The 22,407-nt window shown below is 46.5% G+C and overlaps 1 protein-coding gene across 6 annotated transcripts in view; it reads left to right on the forward strand.

Annotated features, from left to right (window-relative positions):
* The window catches only part of Hel89B (histone acetyltransferase 1), a 506,945-nt gene that overhangs the window by 3,401 nt on the left and 481,137 nt on the right, over positions 1 to 22,407 (forward strand). The window contains exon 2 of one of the 6 annotated variants that reach the window (XM_070523038.1): positions 8,238 to 8,371. The exons of the other annotated variants lie outside the window; for them this stretch is intronic. Coding sequence (XP_070379139.1) covers positions 8,355 to 8,371 — 17 coding nt within the window. The 5' untranslated portion in view covers positions 8,238 to 8,354. The remainder of the gene's footprint in view (positions 1 to 8,237; positions 8,372 to 22,407) is intronic. 6 annotated transcript variants of the gene reach the window in all.

Here is a 22,407-nt window from a genome sequence, read left to right on the forward strand (position 1 = left end):
GAGGTTTATACCTGATTCGGACATTCTTTGATATCAGAAATGAGGCTTGTGTAAGCACCAATCAGGATGCAGGGAATTTAGGACTTGTAGGGAGGACTGATGTAGTGATAGGGGTTCTCAAAGAGGATATGTGCCTAAACAAATTGAATATTCTGAATTAAAGTAAAGTGGAAAGTTGGGCTAGGTGGTGAGTGATCATCATACCTTGCTGGTGAAGCAGCGCACAGACACAGACACAGTGAAGACAAACAGGAAAAGACGACACTGACACAGACGAGTGTCGTCTTTTCCTGTTTGTCTTCACTGTGTCCGTGTCTGTGCGCTGCTTCACCAGCAAGGTATGATGATTCTGAATTACTGCACTGATTATGAGTCAGAAGAAAATTGGCACACTAGAAAGTGCCATCGTCGTTGCGCGGTCAGTTTGCCCATCCAGCTGAGCTATCGTTGCTGCCGCTGTCTTTCTGGCTATTGCTCGTTGACTCCAATAAATCTCGTCGCAGTCTACTTATCTGTCTGTTCTGCTTTCTTGGAGATTAATTGGGGCTTGTAGGAAAACATACTCTTTGTAAAACAAGCACTTGGCCATGTCTGGTGTATTGTGCCATCTTTGTTTCCTTTAACAGAGGTATGTTGGACGACGTATTGTTTGAGGCTACCCACTCCTTTTAGTTTAGCCATTGCACAGCAGCCAAGTTTTGGTTCAGAAACTTGCTACATGCAAGACTCTGTCCCAAGTAATATGTGGGCATGCTCAATACCTATCAATAAAGTTAAGCCTATTCATGCAAATTTTTTGTCTCTGTTATGAAGTGGCATTTTTTCAGTGCTATAAAACCTTTAATCTGTGCAGCAGAACCTTGACTTGTACTTCCATGTTGTGGGGTCTGATTTGGGATTCTCACACCGTACTCTTGGGACAAAGGAACGACAACACAGTAGTGCAAACAATCACAAGGGCATTTATTGCACCTTTCATACATCAATGCCTGCTAGCCGAGTTGCTATCCACAAAACATGCCGATGGGCGCGCGACAAATCTAGAAGTCCGACTCACCGCGTCCTCGCGAGCGAATATGTTCGCTCCATGCTGGATCCCAACGCCTGGTCGTTTGCGTGTATAGTCACGCGAATCGTGGCGCGTTCGAAGGCGGCCACGCGAGGCGGTCTCGCAGATGCATCGGTCGCCGCGCGCTCGCGGGAAACGTCCCCCGCCGCGCGCCGACCCGCCGGGAAAGAGGGGCGCTGCACGCGCGGCAGGTCCGTGCGGCCTGCTGTCTCGAACCCAAGAGAGCGCCTTGTCTTTCCCGAACCCAAGTAACCGCGCAGCGGCGCGACGCTCGCGCCATCTCTCGGACTGCGCTTCAACCACATCGACCGCGCTGACGTCACGCAGGCCACGCGGCGAAGCGGGACCACAGGAGACGCGCTATGCGGGAAAAACATCAGGAAAGGCGCGAGGGTAGCGCATTCCCACAATGGTTAGAACATTTAGAAGTATTTTTGAAGTGTTACCATAACATTGTGGGAGCAGAGACAGTCCAGCCTTTTATTTTTTCTTTGCTGCAGAAATATTGCGACAAGGTGGCTAAATAATTAACAAGTAGCTCGAGCTGCCAATCGGTTCACCTGGCTGATGTGCTTGGGAAATGTGTGGCTTAGCAATAGCAAGTCGAGAGAGGCTACGATGGGTTGTTCACTTTCAATGCAGTGACAGTCGAGTGCTTTCTGCTTGTAGCCTCTACTTCCCAAAGCTGTAATGTGTCTGAAACAATAAATGAAATGTAGAGCATGACCTGACCCAAATGTGACAGTGATGTTACGCTTGTAAATATATTGTGAAAGAGACAGCTGCGGATGGCTTGACAGGATTTTGAAAACGTTCTGGTTTTATCGTAGCTGGGCAAGGTAGCTTTCTTCAATGCTGTATTGATGATGCAGTGCTGCTATCTTGTTGCTTACTTGAACCATACTTGGAGCATGTTGATTGTTCACTGATCGCAACAAGTGCTGGCAGCAGAGAAGAAAAGGACGCAATGAGATGTGAGCTGATTGGTTCGTGGGAGCTGTGTTGCAGTTAGAACTTGCTTTAACTTTAACCCTTTCAGTCACATTGTCTCCATACGGAGACAAGACTTTTTTAGTTGAATTTTTCATCAAGAAGCAAAGGAATCGCGCTACACAGTGGTGCGACCAATATTTGAAACAAATAAACGTAATGAGCACCTTCTCATACGAAGCGGCGAAACAGTTCTGCAGAAAAAGATGTCTCATGATGGACTCCTCCATGTTTAATGGGAGCTCTGCTGAGTAGTTGTTGAAATTTCTTTTTTTACCACAGCCTCAGTCATTAAAAAGAGGTAAAAACCCTCGTTTTATGTAAATAAAGAGTACGTTTTAAGAAAAAGAGTTACTCAGTACTCGTGGTTCTGTTACTCAGTAGTTTTGACTCTGTTTTAATCCACGTCTCCATGCATAGACACCGTGACTTACTCGCTCTGTACCACACCCGCAACCCATTTGCACTCTGCGAAATTTAAAACTACTGATGCTTTTATGGGCCTGTATCATCCAGTTCACTGTTGAAGAAATAAATTTTAGTTTTTTGAGTATTCTTTTTATTTACGAGTGGTGGCAATTTTTAAATGTGGAACAAAGATCATCGTTTGCACTGTTTGACCGTGAAGAGGGCAATGTAACACTCTCGTTGCTGGACCATCGAGCAAATGATGTCGGTCTGACAATTATGTCGTGCCCTCAAGTGGCTGTTTCGATATTGGCGACTCCTAGTTGGATGCCAGATCAATAGAATTTTGTTTGGGCACAGCAGACCTGCAGAACCAGTCTGGATCTTTGTTTTTCTGTACGAGACTTAGGTCTGCGCTGCACTTCAGCATTGTTTCTTTTGATGTCCTTCCTCAGAGTCTCGTTTTAAGTCACTGTCTCTAAACTTGTTGCGGTCACTTTTTTGTGAGGTACAATGCAAAGGACCACTGGCCTCGGCAAGTTCAATCGCCATTTCCGCAGCGGTGCAAGTACGAGAAGTGTGTGGCGAAAACCATGGTCCACTGCCGGAAATGCAATATTTTTCTGTGCATCGCAGCTGCGAAGGACTGCTTCTTCCAGTCACTACCGGGGAACCTGTTAATGCACCACTTGCACAACCTTGAATAAATAATTTCCTTCCTTTCTGTAACCTGCCAAAGTGTAAGTGCAGAAAAAAAAAATTGTATTCAACCATGATGTCTCCATATGAGAATGCCACCGAATTTGCATAATATTTGAGTGGTCCTAGAAAGGTTAATGTTTCCTTCGCACTTTAGACACTTAAAGCACCAATACCTGCAAGTATAGAATTTCTCCCTGCAGAATATTGTAATTCCTGACTGAAGTGGTTAATGTAATCTTGCGCTGCAAAGAATTAAGAAAAGGAGGGAAGAGATGTCTGGCTGTGGTCATACATAAAAAACAGTTTTGTGACCGTAGTGCCTTTGCTGTTGATATAAGTAATATATTGGAGTACAGGACTTCAGCATTGTCACAACTTGGAGTGATGAATCTGTTTGTTTGGTAGTGTACTTGTGCTCGGAAAGATAAGCAGCACATCAATTAGCAGTGAGCATGATCATGGCTCATCACATCTAAAAATATGGGTCAAGCCTGTCTGCTGTACACCGGGTGCTTCAGTGAACACTTTCAAAATTTCTTAAAGGTTGCCTGTGGCAGATGGCACAATTCTAGTCCATGAGCTGGTCTATTTGAAAAGGTGGACACTACTTGCACAAGAAAGTGAAATGCATAGCTGACTAATTAACAAAAACTGACTAATTAATTTTAGCTAATTACTCAATTGCCCATACTGCAGTTTACACATTCTAGCCATGGAGCTAAGGAAGGCGGATGGAATGAATTCTCAGGATGACACCAGTTTCGACATTAATTCCCGAACAGAAACACTCGAACCATCTATAAATGATGTAAAATGCAGTTTTAGTTAGAAGCTTGCGTCAATATCATAAAAACAAAACCACAATGAAGTCCAACATATTTACATCTGTTCATTGATGCCTTAGTGTTGACTTGACATTGCATCATATGGCTTGCCTGTGTGTTGAGGGTTACGGCCTTGTTGCCTTAGACATCGGGTCTGCTGGGCTACCTCCAAGGTGAAGACTGCATGGCGCCGGTGCACCTGAATCGCTCGGTCCTCTCTGCTAGGCCTGTGGAGCACACCCCCAAGAAGCTCATGGCGATGGCTGTGTCATGTCGTAGCCGAGGTTGTCCTTAGTGTTGTGCCTGTGCAGCCGCCACAAAAGCTGGAGCACTGCGTCCATCGGACTTTAGCTGTCTCCGTAGACCACCTGTCTCTTCCGGCCTCCAGCTTCCTCCCCCCCCCCCCTGCTCTCCCAAACTGTAGCTTGGCTCATTCCTTCTGCCACGTGTCCTTCTCTCACGTTAACCACATGGCTCCACATGCATTTTTCTCTTTTCCTTCATGCTTCTGGTTCCTTTATTTTGCCACTTCATTATTTTTTCACATCTTCTTTCTCTTATATTCTTCCTCTGAAGCGCTCTTTCTGCTCTTTTCTGCTCTTTTTTTTTCATTGCATTTTTTCCTTTTCTTTTTCAATTTATTTATTCTCACTTTTTTCTCTTCTTTCCTGTATATCTCATTTTGAACCATGACAGAGCATTAGGAGTAAATAAACAGTTTATACGCATACTTGGTACTTGTTGGAAAGTTCATATGATGATGGTTTAGTTGGAAAATCCCAACTCCCTGAGGCACGTATTGTGCTCAACTGTGTAACTAGCTTTTTTTTTTTTTTGGCAGCCATGTCTGCTATGGCTGCCAGGATTAGATTTTTTGCATGTTTGTGCTAACTTTACACTTGATTGCGCGCAGTCATAGATTTGAAATACTCAAAACTTTCTCAACAATATTCATATTTTCGAGTAGTGACTATTATGTTCAAAGATTGAATTCAATTCGTTATTAAAAACGTATATATATATATATATATATATATATATATATATATATAAAATTATAGACCGATCAGCTTACTGTCCGTTGCCTACAAACTATTTACTAAGGTAATCGCAAATAGAATCGGGAATACCTTAGACTTCTGTCAAGCAAAGGACCAGGCAGGATTCCGTAAAGGCTACTCAACAATAGATCATATTCACACTATCAATCAGGTAATAGAGAAATGTGCGGAATATAACCTACCCTTATATATAGCTTTCATTGATTACGAGAAAGCGTTTGATTCTGTCGAAACCTCAGCAGTCATGGAGGCATTACGGAATCGGGGTGTAGACGAGCCGTATGTAAAAATACTGAAAGATATCTATAGCGGCTCCACAGCCACCATAGTCCTCCATAAAGCAAGCAACAAAATCGCAATAAAGAAAGGCGTCAGGCAGGGAGATACGATCTCTCCAATGCTATTCACAGCATGTTTACAGGAGGTATTCAGAGACCTGGATTGGGAAGAATTGGGGATAAAAGTTAATGGAGAGTACCTTAGTAACTTGCGATTCGCTGATGATATTGCCTTGCTTAGTAACTCAGGGGACCAATTGCAATGCATGCTCACTGACCTGGAGAGGCAAAGCAGAAGAGTGGGTCTAAAAATTAATCTGCAGAAAACTAAAGTAATGTTTAACAGTCTCGGAAGACAACAGCAATTTACAATAGGCAGCGAGGCACTGGAAATCGTAAGGGAATACACCTACTTGGAGCAGGTAGTTACGGCGAATCCGGATCATGAGACGGAAATTATTAGGAGAATAAGAATGGGCTGGGATGCGTTTGGCAGGCATTCTCAGATCATGAACAGCAGGTTGCCATTATCCCTCAAGAGAAAAGTATATAACAGCTGTGTCTTACCAGTACTCACCTACGGGGCAGAAACCTGGAGGCTTACGAAAAGAGTTCTACTCAAATTGAGGACGACGCAACGAGCTATGGAAAGAAGAATGATAGGTGTAACGTTAAGGGATAAGAAAAGAGCAGATTGGGTCAGGGAACAAACGCGAGTTAATGACATCTTAGTTGAAATCAAGAAAAAGAAATGGGCATGGGCAGGACATGTAATGAGGAGGGAAGATAACCGATGGTCATTAAGGGTTACGGACTGGATTCCAAGGGAAGGGAAGCGTAGCGGGGGGCGGCAGAAAGTTAGGTGGGCGGATGAGATTAAGAAGTTTGCAGGGACGGCGTGGCCACAATTAGTACATGACCGGGGTTCTTGGAGAAATATGGGAGAGGCCTTTGCCCTGCAGTGGGCGTAACCAGGAGGATGATGATGATATATATATATATATATATATATATAATGTATGTTTGCACACCTCTGCAAATTTTGAGCACAGTTGGTGCATCTTGTGTTGAGTGATAACCAAATAAAAGTAATAATCCTGTAGAGAACTATCGCCACCAAAAAGGCGAAACAATGTGCTCATGACAATACATTCTGCACTAACTAGACTCCATGCAAGCTTTACTTGTATAAATTTGTCTCTGCCTAGTGAACACAAACGGTAGGAGGTGATCAACTGTATGCTAGGATTGTGAAAATTGTTTCATTAATATTTTATTGTCATGATAAGTGCACAATGTCATCATAATAGGGTCCTCGTACCTCTCATTCCCACCTCCCACTCCTTTTCTTTTCTTTTGTACCAAAAGTGTGCTTCCCAGTGTGCAACGAGAGGTCTACAAGCTTCTAAAGATCCTGCACACTTCATAAGTGGACTTGACTAAAAATGTTTTCTCATGCTTGCAGCTCGCAGAAGTACGCCAGTCTTCTTTAGCTATGCAAAATTTTTCTTGTCAAATTGAGAAGCCTATATTTTCTACAAGGTGTGGTTCAGGTAGTACAGTATGACACTTTCTTTCTGCAGTAAAGGAGGTGGCTTATGATGAGGCTGGTTTTGGCCAGTATGCGAGTTGCTATTGCTCAACTATATTCACTTTTGAATATGCCCTCATTGTGATGACGGTGAAAGATTGCTGTTAAAGACATTAGTCAAGATTCTAACTTGTGCTCATAAAGACAACCAACACACTCAAATTGAAATATCGGCAAGCACAGTCGTCAGTTGTCGAATTTTAACTTGCGGGTCAAGTGCATCGGCTATTAATACATGTACTGTGCATTCCTCAGTAATCGCATATATTCATGCACAGTCGAGAATATACAATGCTAGTCGTGTTACTCATGCAATCTGATCAGCCAATGCTCCTTTGCCATAGAACCTGCAACAATTCTTGATACCAGTAGGGCTTGCCTTGCGTTCCGCGATAACTGCATAACAATGATAAACAAGTGAATGAACGACCACCAGAAAAAATGCAAAACAAGCTTTATGTAACAAATGTTTGTATATATCAAATCTTACTAGCACGGAAATGTATTGAAAGTTAAATTTTTTCTTGAACAAATGCTTTATCGGTTTGGTACATAAAATGAGGACATGATAGGTTTTCACACACGCTATACTTCAAAAATGTACGTGCAGAATATATTGCATTACTGCTAAGAGAAAAACTAATTGCAATGACTGCACTATCGAGAAAAAAGGCAACTGTTTTTGAGGGAGAAAAGGCAGCACTTTAGTGGTCAGTCTAAAGATGTGCAATACACTGCCCTGGTACCTTAGCCAATGACCTGCAGTTGAGGGATTCAGAGTTTAATACAGCAGAAGACGTGAATGTTGTAAGGCTATTGCATAATGGCAGATATGCGAAGCGTTCGGGAAGTTGAGATAACCTGTGGCTTCCTAGATGGTGAGGCAGTAGCACTCACTACTTTGAACAATAAGGTCAATCTTGCTCGTAGTTCAAGAAAATTATTGGTTCGAATGCTTTTCCTTGCATGCAGTTTGCCATGCCATTTTGCAACTTCTCTTGTTTCTAGGGCACATGCTGACATCTGCAGAGATATTTATTATGGATATTTTATTCGACCGCACAGCAGATTTTTTTTTAGAGCAGTATTATGTGCGGAAATTTACGGTAATTGCAAGATTTCTTTGTAAACACTGGTGGGGGCTAACTTTGAAAGTGTGCGTTTTAAAAAATGAGTTTCTCTTAGTACATAAATATGTATATGTTTCTTATTTTGTAGATTTAGTCATGTCAAGAAAAATTGCTGATATGTTCAAGCTAGCTCTTTCCATGCCATGCATGAGTCTCGCTTGTTCGGATATTTCCTTTCGTCTAGTGAGCGTTGCGGACTAGGGCAGAGACAGAGTTTAACAATTCTTTGGTGTTGGTGACCTCGAGAGGGAATCTACCTGGCTGGGCACCCTTTTCTTCTTTTCGTTGTTTCGCCAAGGCCATGGATATGCACCGAAGGTAGGTTGCCCTTCACATGGTTTGTTACTTGCTGTATTCTGAATGTGCAATGACTGCAGTGGTAGTCTTTTTTGTGAATTCATCTCTGTTTGAACCATTTGGGTTTCTTGGAAAGCAATTTTTCGGCGTCTTCAGAATGTTCAGCAACGGTGCTGCATATTAATTTTAATGTTCTTACGTCATTCTCGTGTGTTTTCATTCTTTCTTTAAAATTTTGGTTTCCCCTGTGTACGATGCCGGACAGTCGGCACAGCTGATTTTGTAGACGATGCCTTGAGCTTTTTCTTTTGGTGGATGACCTTTTGGTTTAGAAAGATGATATTGAAATTGTTGATCGGTTAGTGCGCAACTTTGAGGCCTTCTTTTTCAATATTCTGCTGAGAGCTTCGCTGATACCTTTGACGTTTGGGATGGACACTCATTTCTGGAGTAGGGGAGAAGTCGGTGGTTGAAGGTCCCGTAGTTTGTTTCTTCTTTTTGTTGTTTGGTTGTTTTTCAAATGAAGTCCTCTGTAGCCATTCCTTTTAAGTTCGTTGAGACCCGTTCTCTTTCCTTTCTTTTGATCTGATTCCGATGAGGAATGAATTTCGGCTCTCCCGAATAAAGAATTTACAAAAGATGCCTTGTGGTTTGCAGGAAGGTTGGATTTGAAGTGAAGGTAGTGTCCGTGTGGGTTGGTTTTCGGTATACTGAAAATTTTAGAATGCCATCTGTTCGTGTAACTTGCACATCTAAGAATGGGAGCAATCCGTTCTGTTCGCACTCATATGTGAACTGTATATCTGGGTCTCTACAGGTTTTCAACTTGCCCCGTCTTCACGATGCAGAGGCAATGATCCACATACCCCAGGAAGACGTTTGGTTTCGGGAAAAGAAAGTACTCCGAGCTTTTTCTTTAATATTCTCCATAGTGAAGTTACCCATGGTAACAGAAATTGAGGGCCTCATGGAAGTTCCTTTAACCTGCTTGTATTTGGTTGGAGTCAGTCTGAAAGCCCTAATCAAATTCCCAACCAGACAGGTAATTCTGTCAGTGGTTAGCTTCAAAATATCGGAGAAAGCTTCGGTTATCAAGGATTCCCACGTAAGTGTGGGACCTGTCGATTTTTTTGTTCGTTTAATTCGCCATGGTCATTGCAAGATAAGTCCATTAGTGTTTGTCAGTGAATTATAGACTTTTTGCTTTGACAGCTGTGCCACTTTCAGACGGCCTTTCAGCATGCGAATAGCTATTTGCATGTAATGCTGCTATGGCATTGCATGCAAACAGCCATTCAGGTGCACACATTGCAGGAATTGCATTTGTGGCACAGATAATTTTATGAGCTGCGATAATTTAACATGATTCGCTTTTGAAATCTGATGGTTTGCACTCCGATAAGGTGTGGTTGTAGATACATTCAGCTTCACTGGAGGCCTGGCTTGTCTTGTAGCAGAAGTGCCATAAAGCTATTTATGTTCTTGCTGGGAGTTTTAACTCCCACGGATGCCACGGAAGAAATGTCGATGACACATCCAGAAAAATAAGAGCTTGTGACCTTTTCTGAGCCCTTTCAAGCATTGCCCCGACCCCCTTTAGTGACGAACTTGATCTCTTGTAGAGGTGGGCACTGACTGTGGGCATGATGATATTTACATTGCTGGAGAAATACAATGCTGTATTTCAGCCATCACGTCCCCCTCCCCCCCTACATCACCTCATTAAGTAGCACATCTGAGTCGCAGCATCATGATTGTCTACACTAAAGTTTTTTGAAAGCTCATTGATACACATACTTAAGGGGCGATGACACCGCAGTACAGCAGTCTTTGAGAGCCATGAACCAGGAAAGGCAGCTGTATTGAATGCTGCCTGTCATCTGGATATTGGTGGACAATGAACTCAATGCTTGGTGTCCTCATTTGCATATCTAGTTGTATCATTGTGCACTTTGCGTTTTTTTATGTGCTCTCACCCTTGCCCAGTGATTCCGAGCTTATTGTTCTTGGAATGTATACTGCGTGTTTAAGTATTGCCGACCGCACTACTTCTGTTCTCTTTGCTGTGTTCGACAACAGCCCTCATGACGTTATCCATGGATTGGACTTTTTATCCACTCGTTCGGCTCTCATCGACTGCGCAACCGGCGTTCTTCAGTTAGAACTGCCTCAAGTAGCCGATGCTCCGAGCACCGCCCCACCGTACTTGTGCTTGCTTCACGATGTGTGTCTGTCGCCCGAGGCAGTTACTTACGTCACTTTGACCGCCCAGCCACAGGCTCCTGACGGTGAATATGTGCTTTGTCCCCTCATCGATGTGCTTTTGAACCGGCATGTTGCTGTTCCGCATACGCTGGTCACAGTTACTAATAACGACATCGTCCTACCGCTTGTGAATTTCTGCCTGTGCCTTCAAGTGATTCCGACTGGCATGTTCTTGGCCAGTGTTTCTAGTGGTTTCGAAGTTGACATTGAGAGTCTAAATGCCGAGAGTTCTTTATTAACACCAATTGCAGCTCACAGCTCTAATTCCTTAATGGATGACTTCGCAAAAATGACTGCACTTGACCTCGCTTCTGCACAGGCGAAGGACATACGTCTTTTGTTTGAATCGTACAGTGACATCTTTGATTTCGGTGACAGGCCTTTAGGCCAAACATCTGTTGTTCACCATCGTATAAACACTGGAACCATGAATCCTATTTGCCTGCGTTCTTATCGTGTATCGTATTGCCACATGCAGTGGCACAGCAAGGGGACTAAAGAAGAGAATGAGGTTCGTCTCGGCATCGCGCATCAATGGTTTCGTTTCGTAAAGGACAAACGCCTGGATCCCCATTCAGTGTGTATACTTCAGCAGAGTATACGCGACATTTTCGTGGAGCTTGCTGGGTACACCCAACTTATGCAGGAGACCCCACTGGGCAGCAAGAACCTCGCACAATTGGACTCCAGTTCACCGCACAAGCCGGCAAATCCGAGGCCTCGCCCCAGAATTTGGAAACCTCCCGGAAAAAGTGATGACTACGACCACTGCTGCTTCTATGGAAAGGGTGACACCGACTTACCTAACGCTGCTGAACCCCCATTGCCACGGCTTTTCATGGCGACATATTTGAAGACGTGGAAGACCGGCTGGCGGAGTTCGAGCGCGTGGCTGCGTTTAATGAGGGGGACAACAACGCTAAACTCGGGAACGTTTACTTCAGCCTCCAAGATGGTGCTCGCACGTGGTTTGTGAACCGCGAAAGTGCCCTGTCATCCTGGCCTGAATTCCAGCGCAAGCTACTGGAGACTTACTCCAGCCCCGATCGCCGGGAAAAAGCGGAGCGAGCCCTTCAGTCACGCATCCAAAAGCCCAACGAGAGCGTCACGATGTACGTGGAGGACATGACGCGTCTCTTTCAGCGTGCCGATCCGAGCATGTTGGAAGAGAAGAAGGTGCGTCATCTGATGAGAGGCGTAAAGGAACAGCTCTTTGGTGGTCTTGTTCGGAATACGCCCAAGACTGTCGCGGAGTACATGTACAACCGACAAGTGAATTCCGCCTGCACTCCGGATACGCCCGTAGGCTTTGGGTGCGACGTCGCCTTGCTTTGCGAGCTGATTCGCTCAGTGGTTCGCGACGAGCTGCAGAAGCACCACGGTACGTCGCCGCCACCAGTCAGCTCCCTTGCCAGCGTCGTACGCAATGAAGTACAGCAGGCACTGCAGGCATTTCTTTCCAGCAGTGAAGCGCCACCTCTGCCAAGTGAATCCCGGCGCAAGACTTGCATAGAAACGTTACTGAGCCCCGCCCAAGCTTTCGCACCTACTTATGTTGCGTCGCCAGTCGCGTTGCAATAGGCGCAAGCCGCTCCGATAACTCCGCTACCGTACTTCGACGACTGCCGAACACCCGCGAGGAAATCGGGTTTGGCGAGCACCCGACCGACGACCGCTGTGCTACCACTGCGGCGAAGCTGGTCATGTGTATCGGGATTGCCCCTATTGACGACTCGGCCTGCTGGGTTTTTCCATCGATTCGCCGCGACCTAGGTTTGGCCAGAGGCCTCCCGACATCGCAGAATTCATCGAACAGCAGCGCAGGCTGGGTACATTGCAGCGGCAGTCACGCTCACCCTCACCACGGCGATATTTCCCTGCTCGTGATACCACTTCGAGGACGACGCAAGGGCGATCACGAAGTCCACGCCGGGAAAACTGACGTCAGCGACCTTCCGAGGCGGGGCCGCTGATACTCGACGCGCTGAAGACCTCGTATCGTGCCGACCGCAAAACAACGAGACCACGACGACCCCAGAACCAGTTCCCGCCAACAAGATTTCACTGGACATACCTGTGTTGATCGACGGCAGAAAAACGAGTGCACTTGTAGATACGGGCGCCGATTACTCCATTCTTACTGGCAAACTGGCGAGCGTTCTGAAAAAGTTACGTTGCCCTGGAATGGGGCACCAGTTCGTGCGGCAGGTGGCCATGTCGTCGCACCGCTTGGCTTATGCACGGCGAGAGTAGAAATTCGAGGTGCTGCTTTTCTCGCCACTTGTCTGGTTCTATGCGAGTGTTCTAGCGATTTAATCCTTGGGATGGACTTTCTCCGGGAATATGGTGCCATTATTGACCTCCGCGAGCGCTGCATCACTTTCTCGACACAAAGGGCAACAACACAGACCGACACCGTTGGACACAGATCCGCACTTCGCGTTTCGGACGACAGCATCACGATACCACCGCGTGCAAGTGTTATGGTCCCGGTCAAGTCCGACGAGCTACGAGACGGTGAAGCCATTGTAGAAGGCAACATTTCTATGTTGCTGGCCCAAGGTATTTGTGTAGCACGCGAAGCCTTGTGGAACTTTGTGATAGCCAGACAGCGGTCCTCGTTACCAACTTTAGCTTTGAGCATCGGCACATTTTTCGTGGCACTGCCGTCGCTACGCCGAACCATCAACGGACATCGTCGAGTGCTTTGCTTCTGAAGTGGACACAAACGACGGTTCGCTCAGAGACGTCGATATAGACTCCGAGCTTACGGACGACCAAAAAAGCACACTGCAGGAACTCTTGAACGAATTCCACGCGGGCTTCGCTCGGTCTACTAAGGTGGGCCAAACGCCAATCACGAAGCACCGAATCACGACATCCGCCGACGCACGCCCCATCAAACAACAGCCTTATCGTGTCTCGCCGAAAGAACGTGAGGCAATTCAAGCCCAAGTCAAGCAGATGCTAGATGATGGTGTCATTCAGCCTTCGCACAGTCCGTGGTCGTCTCCGGTCGTTCTGGTCAAGAAAAAAGATGGAACGCTTCGTTTCTGTGTTGATTATCGACGCCTCAACGAAGTCGCCAAGAAGGACGTGTACCCACTACCACGTATTGATGATTCTTTAGACAGGTTGCGGCGAGCTAAGTATTTTTCGTCTCTCGATCTAAATAGCGGTTACTGGCAAATTGAGGTAGATGAACGAGACCTCGAAAAAACTGCTTTTGTCACTCCAGATAGCCTTTACGAATTCAGGGTACTTCCTTTCGGGCTCTGTTCAGCACCAGCAACTTTCCTGCGAATGATGGACACCGTTCTCGCTGGTCTGAAGTGGCAAACCTGCCTCGTCTACCTCGACGACGTGGTCGTTTTTTCGGCGACATTTGATGACCACCTGAAACGACTGCGGCAAGTTCTCGAAGCCATCCGATCGGCTAACCTCACCCTTAAGCCTCGGAAGTGTCACTTCGGCTATAAGGAGCTTATGTTTCTGGGACACGTGGTCAGCGCGGAAGGCGTTAGCCCCGATCCCGCCAAAACTGCTGCTGTAGCCACATTTCCAACACCGACCGACAAGAAAGGTGTCCGACGCTTCCTGGGCCTTTGCGCATACTACCGGCGTTTCATCGAAAATGTTTCGAAGATGGCGGAGCCGCTGACTCGACTCACGAGGGATGATGTATCGTTCGTCTGGGCCTCGGAGCAAGAGACTGCTTTCACTGAACTTCGACAGCGTCTGGTGTCAGCACCAGTTCTGGCCCACTTTGACGAGGAGGCGGACACGGAAGTTCATACAGACGCCAGTAACGTTGGTCTTGGCGCTGTACTTGTACAACGGCAGGAAGGTATTGAAAGAGTGATCGCCTATGCAAGTCGCACACTATCGCGTGCAGAGACCAACTACACTGCTACGGAGAAAGAGTGTCTTGCCGTCGTATGGGCGCTGGCCAAATTTTGACCTTGCCTCTACGGCCGCCCATTCAAAGTTGTAACGGATCATCACTCGTTATGTTGGCTTGCAAATCTGCGGGACCCTTCTGGACGACTGGCACGGTGGAGTCTACGTTTGCAGGAGTACGACGTGACCATCGTGTACAAGTCAGGCCGCATACACGAAGATGCTGACGCACTTTTGCGCGCCCCTATCGACACTACCGACCAAGACATTGAGTACGGCGGCGTTTTCCTTGGGGCCGTAAGCGTTGCAGATTTGTCCACACGGCAGCGCGCAGACAACTCACTACGACCTATATTCGAACATCTGGAAGGACGAAACCCATCAATACTCCGGCACATCGCTCGAGGATTGTCGTCTTTTTGTTTACGACATGGCGTCTTGTATAAGAAGAACTCCGCTGCCACCAAGAAGACATACCTTTTGATCGTTCCAGCAGACCTCTGTGCCGAAGTTTTATTCGCCTGTCATGACGAGCCTCCGTCTGGCCATTTGGGTTTTACGTGCACGCTTGATAAAGTGCGCAAATCCTACTACTGGCCGAAACTTGCCGAGTGTGTTAAGCGGTACGTCCAAGCCTGCCGTGAATGCCAGCGCTGAAAGTCGCCAGCTGTGAAGCCTGCGGGATTGCTGAATCCGATTGACCAACCTGGTAAACCTTTTGACCAGGTTGGCATGGATCTTCTGGGCCCGTTTCCACTGTTATTTTCTGGCAACAGGTGGATAATCGTCGCCACAGACCATTTAACGTGATATGCTGAGACAAAGGCGTTGCCTCGAGGCACAGCTTCCGAGGTTGCCCAGTTTTTCATACAGAACATCGTCCTACGGCATGGCGCCCCATCGCACGTCATCACAGACCGAGGCAAAGCCTTTACAGCGCAGCTCATTGAAGACGTTTTTAAACTCAGCTGCACAACCCACCGACGGACAAGTGCCTATCATCCGCAGACAAACGGCTTGACCGAACGACTGAACAAAACGATGACTGACATGCTGTCTATGTACATAGACGTACAGCACAAGACGTGGAATGAGATACTCCCATACGTAACGTTTGCGTATAATACTGCTACGCAAGAAACAACACGCTTCACGCCGTTTTACCTCGTTTACGGCTGTGAAGTGCAGACTATGTTAGAAGCAATGCTGCCATGCGACAACATCGATCACCTCGATCTCGCCCAAGATGCGGAACTCTTCGTGCAACGAGCGAAAGAAGCCCGCCAGCTTGCCCGAGTGCACATAAAGAAACAACAGAGCATCGATGCACAACGTTACAATCTCCGCCATCGACAAGTCGAGTTCCAACCTGGCGATCAAGTTTTGGTCTGGACTCCCGTTCGCCGAAAAAGACTATTCGAGAAGCTTTTGAGTCACTACTTTGGACCTTACAAAGTGTTGCAGCGGATTAGCAGCATGAATTCTGAAGTCCTTCTTGACGGAAGCCAGCCTCCCCGACGTCGACAACCGCAATCTGAGATTGTGCATGTTGTGCAGTTGAAACCGTATCGTAGCCGCTAAAATCCGACGTCTTCAGCCGCTTAGGTTAGTTTTTGTTGTTGCTCGTCCCTCAGTGCCTTGTGACTATATCGCACACCACAGTGATTGTGACTATAGCCTATGTGTTCGTCCTAGGCCATCTCGGCGCTCTCACGTCAAGCCTATGTATGTTTTCATTCTTTTATTATATTTTTTTGAAGAGGGGGTAGTGCCACATGCAGTGGCACAGCAAGGGGACTAAAGAAGAAGAGAATGAGGTTGTCTCGGCATCGCGCATCAACGGTTCCGTTTCGTGAAGGACAAACGCCTGGATCCCCATTCAGTGTGTATACTTCAGCAGAGTATACGCGACAGTATGCTGAACGTCGAGTCATCCAATCGGAAGTGGCAGAATGCTCCACAAAGGGGTCATCGAGCCATCAGCCAGCCCTTGGGCTTCGCCTGTTGTCATTGTGAAAAAGAAATATGGTACCTGGCGTTTTCGCGTCGATTATTGCCACTTAAACAAGATCGCACGAACAGACGTCTACCCACTGCCATGCATCGATAACACATTGGAGTGCTTGCACGGAGCTAAATACTTCTCGTCCATCGATCTTTGATCCGGCTACTGGCACATTTCAGTTGATGAAATGTACTTTGAGAAGACTGCCTTCATCACGCCGGATGGCTTATATCAGTTCAAAGTCATGCCCTTTGGCTTATGTAATGCTCCTGCGACATTTGAACGTATGATGGACTCTCTTCTGCTGTGGCTACAAATGGACCCCCTGTCTTTGTTATTTTGACGACGTTATTGTTTTTTCTCCCACGTTCAGCAGCCAGCTTACCCGACTCGCTGCCATTCTTGCGGTCTTCCGAAAAACCGGCCTCCAACTGAACTCCATGATGTGTCAATTTGGGCACCGTCAGATTGCCGTGTTGGGACACCTCGTTGGTGCATCCGGTGTCCAACGAGATCCGGAACAAGTTTGCACCCTACGGAGTTTCCTTGTGCCACATTCTGCTTTTGACACGTGCTGCTTCGTTGGCCTGTGTTCTTACTTTCATCGTTTTATCAGAAACTTCGCTGATGTTGCTTGGCCTTTGGCAGATCTTCTAAAGAAGAACACGCCGTTCTCATGGGACCCAGAGCAGGCTCGCGCGTTCGCAGCTCTCCTCGGGTTTCTGACCATCGCTCCTATACTTGTCCACTTTGATCCTTCTGCACCGACCGAAGTCCACACTGACGCAAGCGGCCATGGCATTGGCACTGTTCTCGCCCAACAACAGAATGGTACCGAGCTTACGCTAGCCGCCTGCTGTCACCTGCTGAGAGAAATTACTCCATGACCGAGCGGGAGTGCTTGGCTTTAGTTTGGGTTGTCGCCAAATACCGGTCATATTTGTACGGCCACACGTTTTTGGTCGTTACAGACCACCACTCCCTCTGCTGGCTGTCTTCCCTCAGGGACCCAACAGGATGGCTTGGTCGCTGGGCTTTGCGGCTCCAGGAGTTTTCATTTATTGTGAATTACAAGACTGGACGCCTCCACAAGGATGCTGACTGCCTCTATCATCACCCTGTGGATCCCCTTGATCCTGCTACGCATGATCCGGTGACCTGCATGATGGCTTTTACTTACATGACCGACATGCGCGCTGAATAACAACACGACATATCCTTACAGGACATCACCAGAGTGCAATCTGGCAACACTGACTGCACGTGCCGCATGTTCGTGCTGCACAGCGGCATGCTCTACCGCCGCAACATCAACCCTGACAGCCGTGAGTTGCTCCTTGTCCTTCCTCGTCACCTGCGATCCATTGCTCTTGAACAACTTCACGATGCACCTACGGCAGGACACCTTGGAGTTTTGCGTACATATGACCGCATACGATGCGGTCATATGTACGCAAAATGTACGTCTTTTTGGTGCGGAGCCCGAACGAAACTGGCGCTGGACTGTTTTTGCTAGGGTCATCCAGCTCATCTATCATATGTAAATAAACATGCCTTGTCTGTAACGATATCATCAGTAAACTTGTAGTTATGTAAAAATAGAATGTCATCTTGGCGTGTCTCTGCCGCTCTGTGCGTCGTTATGTCGCAACTTGGCAATTGTGTCAGCTCCGGAAAAAACCTCCCCAGCCACTTGTTACATGACTCCATCCCATTGAAGTTCCCTTTGAACCGTTCTTTCACGTAGGCCTTGACCGGCTTGGCCCTTTTCTGACGACGACTAGAGGGAATAAGTGGATCGCCGTTGCTACTGATTACGCGGCATGCTACGTGATAACAAAGCCGTTGACAACTAGTTGCGCAACAGGCGTCGCCGATTTTCTTCTCCACGAGGTCATTCTCCACCACGGTGCACCTCGACAGTTACTTACAGACCGCGGCCGCTCGTTCTTGTGTCGAGTTGTCGACAACCTCCACCGCTCTTGTGCCACTGAGCACGAGCTGTCCACCACTTAGCACCCACAAATGAACGGTCTTACTGAACGTCTTAACCGAACAATCACAGAAATGCTGTTGATGTACATCTCCAACGATTCTCAGACAGTAAAAGAACTCCGCAGCTTCCTAGGATTATGCTCCTACTTTTGACGGTTTGTGCCCAGATTCGCGGACGTTGCTTATCTATTGACAAGTCTCTTGTGAAAAGACAGTCCATACGAGTAGGCACTTGAATGTTTCTGCTTACATCGGAACCCATTCTTCGTCGCTTTGATCTATCTGCTCCTACTGAAGTGCACAGTGACGCCAGCGGAATCGGCATCAGAGGAATGTGGGCCATTCTCTAAGCAAGTTTGAACGAAACTACACTGTGACAGTGCAAGAATGCTTAGCGGCTGTATTTGCTGTTCAGAAGTTTCACTGCTACCTCTATGGGCGCCCATTCACCATAATAACTGACCATCATTCCGTATGTTGGCTTGTTATTCTCCGTGACCCCTCCGGTTGTCTAGCATGCTGGGCTTTACGCCTCCAAGAATTTGACTTCATTGTTTTCTACAAAAGTGGAAGATGTCATGCTGACGCTGATTGCCTTTGTCACCTTCCTCTGTCCACAATGGAGGATAATGCGGATAATCTTGACATCTGCTTTGCTGCTGTTTCTCGCACGTTTCCTGACGCCTCCATTTTACAGCGGGAACAGCATAATGACTTATGTTTAGACCCCCTGTTTGCCGATGTCTGCAGTTCCAAGGCCAGCGGTCACTTTTCTCTTCGCATAGGACTGTTATACAAGACAAATTACTCGGCAAGTGGCATGCGGTATTTACTGGTTGTTCCTGAAAGCCTGCAATGTGATGTTCTCCGTGTCATGCATGATGATCCGACGTCAGGCCATCTTGGATTCATTTGCACCTTACATCGAACGCAGAAGTGGTTTTACTGGCCTAAGATGCGACATTCTATTAAACAATACGCGTCGAGCTGCGACAAGTGCCAGCATCACAGGTGACCCTACAGGCACTCCGCAAGACCTTCTTCATCCTGTAGCGCCGCCTACTACACCTTTCGAGCAAGTTGGTATTGACGTGCTGAGACCATTTCCACGATCTTCGAAAGATAATTGCTGGGTCATCATCTGTGTCGATCACCTTACTAGAAACGCGGAAATCGCTGCGATATCTTCCTCCACAGCCACTTGCATCGCTGCCTTCTTGTTACGCTATGCAATTCTTTGGCACTGTCTGCCTCGTGTAATTTGTCTCCGATGACTTGGAAGAATTACTTAGACTCTGCACATCGCAGTTCTACCACTCAACACCATATCATCCCCAGACGAAAGGCCTCGTCGAATGTACCAACCGTTTATCACCTACGCCAACAATACAGCGAAGCACGAAACCATGGACTGCCCACTTTTCTATCTGCTCTACGCTCGGGCGCTGTGCTGCTGTATCGATACCATTTTCCCTTTTATGCTCCATACAGAGGACTCAGTTGCTGAAACTTTGTGCCGTGCTGAAGAAGTCCAAAAATTGCTTGTCTGCAAAAATTGGCATCACAAGATCGCTCCAAAGAGCGGTATGACCGCCGCCACGATTTGGTTTCATTCGAAAAAGGTGACTTGGTGTGGCTGTGGACCCTTCAATGCAGACGTGGGTTATTCCAAAAGTTCTTCGCTCAGTATACCGGTTCCTTCACGGTCATTGACCGCATTAGTGATTTAACGTATGTGGTCGCCAGTGTAAGGTCATCAGGACGCCGCTCCCGTGCTACTAAACTTAAGCATGTTACGTGTCTCAAGCGATATCACACTGTCACTCAGCCCTAACTCCCATGGTGGGCTTCGTCTGCAAAATGAGGAATGTAATGCCTTGGTTGAGGCGAAAAGAAGAGTAAGAGGACGCCAGATCTTTTTGGTACGGAGCCCGAACGAAGCTGGCGCTGGACTGTTTTTGCTAGGGTCATCCAGCTCATCTATCATATGTAAATAAACATGCCTTGTCTGTAACGATATCATCAGTAAACTTGTAGTTATGTAAAAATAGAATGCCGATTTAAACCAAGAAGGTGGCCAAGGGGTCAAGTGGGTAGTGCTAAAAAAAAAAAGGCAAAGCTCCAATAAAGTGAGTCGGAATATTTTGTTTATGTGGAGGCAATGCATGATGGGCAGAAAGCAGTGCTCTTCGTAGTAGATTTTATTGAATGGTAGTGAAGTCTGAAAAATGCAGTGTCAGTAGGCAAATAAACATATCAATGATAGATAATTGACTGAACCCATGTTCTGTCATGGTTACCTTGTACTATAGTAAAGGTAGTAATAAAGGACAAAATACTGATGTCCAGACCATATGTATGTTTCTATCAGGTATACAGTGACGAAATTGCAATATATTTCAAAACATTAATTTATGAAATTGAAACAGTGACAATTTTTACCAAAATGGTCAACTACGTCAGAAGAGTTGATATTTATGTCTCTGTGAGAGTACGTAAGTGTGAGCCCTGTCAAATGTTCCTCAGACATTGTCAAAGATAGGCAGTTTTTCAGTAATCTAAGGCTTGAAAAACTTCTCTCCACTGTGGCAATGGTGACTAGGGGTATGACCGAAATTTGAATGAGCCCGTAAAGATTGGGATAGAATTTCTTTGTCACAGTGTGGAAGGGTGTTGGACCCTGTGCTAGTGATCTGATGCCCGTTTGTATTGCATCGTGTTCAAATGGTGGTTACGTCTCCTGGAACAAGCTTTAAGATTGGAATAAGATTTCTTATTGTGATAGTAAATATATGGACACTCTAGACAGATTTCGTCATCGTCATCAGCCTCAAAGTGGTCATGAGTTAATAATGTTCAATTGCGCGAAGTTCGCTGTGGGTGTGAAGGATAGCGTGCCTGTGTGAGCCAGGATGGCAGCTTGCCCTGCATGATGCGCGATGATCTCCCGCGTGTTGAATGCTCAAGTCTGTGTATTCAAACACGCAATATGGCAGGGTAGATCATGGAAAGGGGGACTGAGGTAAACGCGTGATAACCTGGTCAAGCGAGTTTCCTGCTCAAGCCCGGCCAGGGTTCTCTGCATGGCTGAGCACGCACACAGCCCGGAACCTCATCTTCTTGGAGGTAATCTGTGGCAGAGGTTGAGGCCTGTGTCAGCCAGGATTGCTGCTTACTTTGCGTGTGCTGTCTTCCCATGCGCCTAGCATTAGAGGTCTCATGATCTCAAGTGTTGGACATGTATAGATGCAAGACGCAACCTGTAGAGGTCATTCCCCGAGGCATGTGCTCATCATCATGCTAGCCTTGTGACAGCAAGTGTTCGCAGCCATCAAGTTAAATACGCTTTTGTTTTCCAGTGTGCTTCCCCTCCTGGCTGCATCCCTGTTAGCAGTGTGTTCAATGGGGCTGGTTGGTTCATCTTTAGAATAAAAATGGAGCACCTGTTTGAACTTTGACCTTTGTCTTTCATTGACCTATTAACACAAATTTTAATGCAAATAGTTTTGAAAGGATACTTGATCCCTGTTGCACACCTGACATATGCTTAGACTTTTTGTAGCTTTTCTGTTCGGCTTACCAGTGAGTCAATGAAATATTTCGCTTTTATCGTTTTTATGAGGCAACTGGTGATATAATGGTTTTTACTAAGGCTTGGCTATGCATGCTCAAGGTTGCTTTTTTTGTAATTATGTAAAGTGCTGCTTTGTCTATCATAATGTCTTCCTCGTTTTGCACTTGCTAAATCCTTTAAGGATGAAAACCAACAAACTAGTTTGACTCGTTTCCTCTGAGCAGCACAGTCATCGAGAATTCTCTGGGTATCATTTTTGCTTTGTGCTACGGTGACCACTTATCACTTTGCACAAGTGAGTTGTTAAAAATAACCACT

This window comes from Dermacentor albipictus, chromosome 8, assembly GCF_038994185.2.
Source record: "Dermacentor albipictus isolate Rhodes 1998 colony chromosome 8, USDA_Dalb.pri_finalv2, whole genome shotgun sequence".
NCBI classification, from domain to species: Eukaryota; Metazoa; Arthropoda; class Arachnida; order Ixodida; family Ixodidae; genus Dermacentor; species Dermacentor albipictus.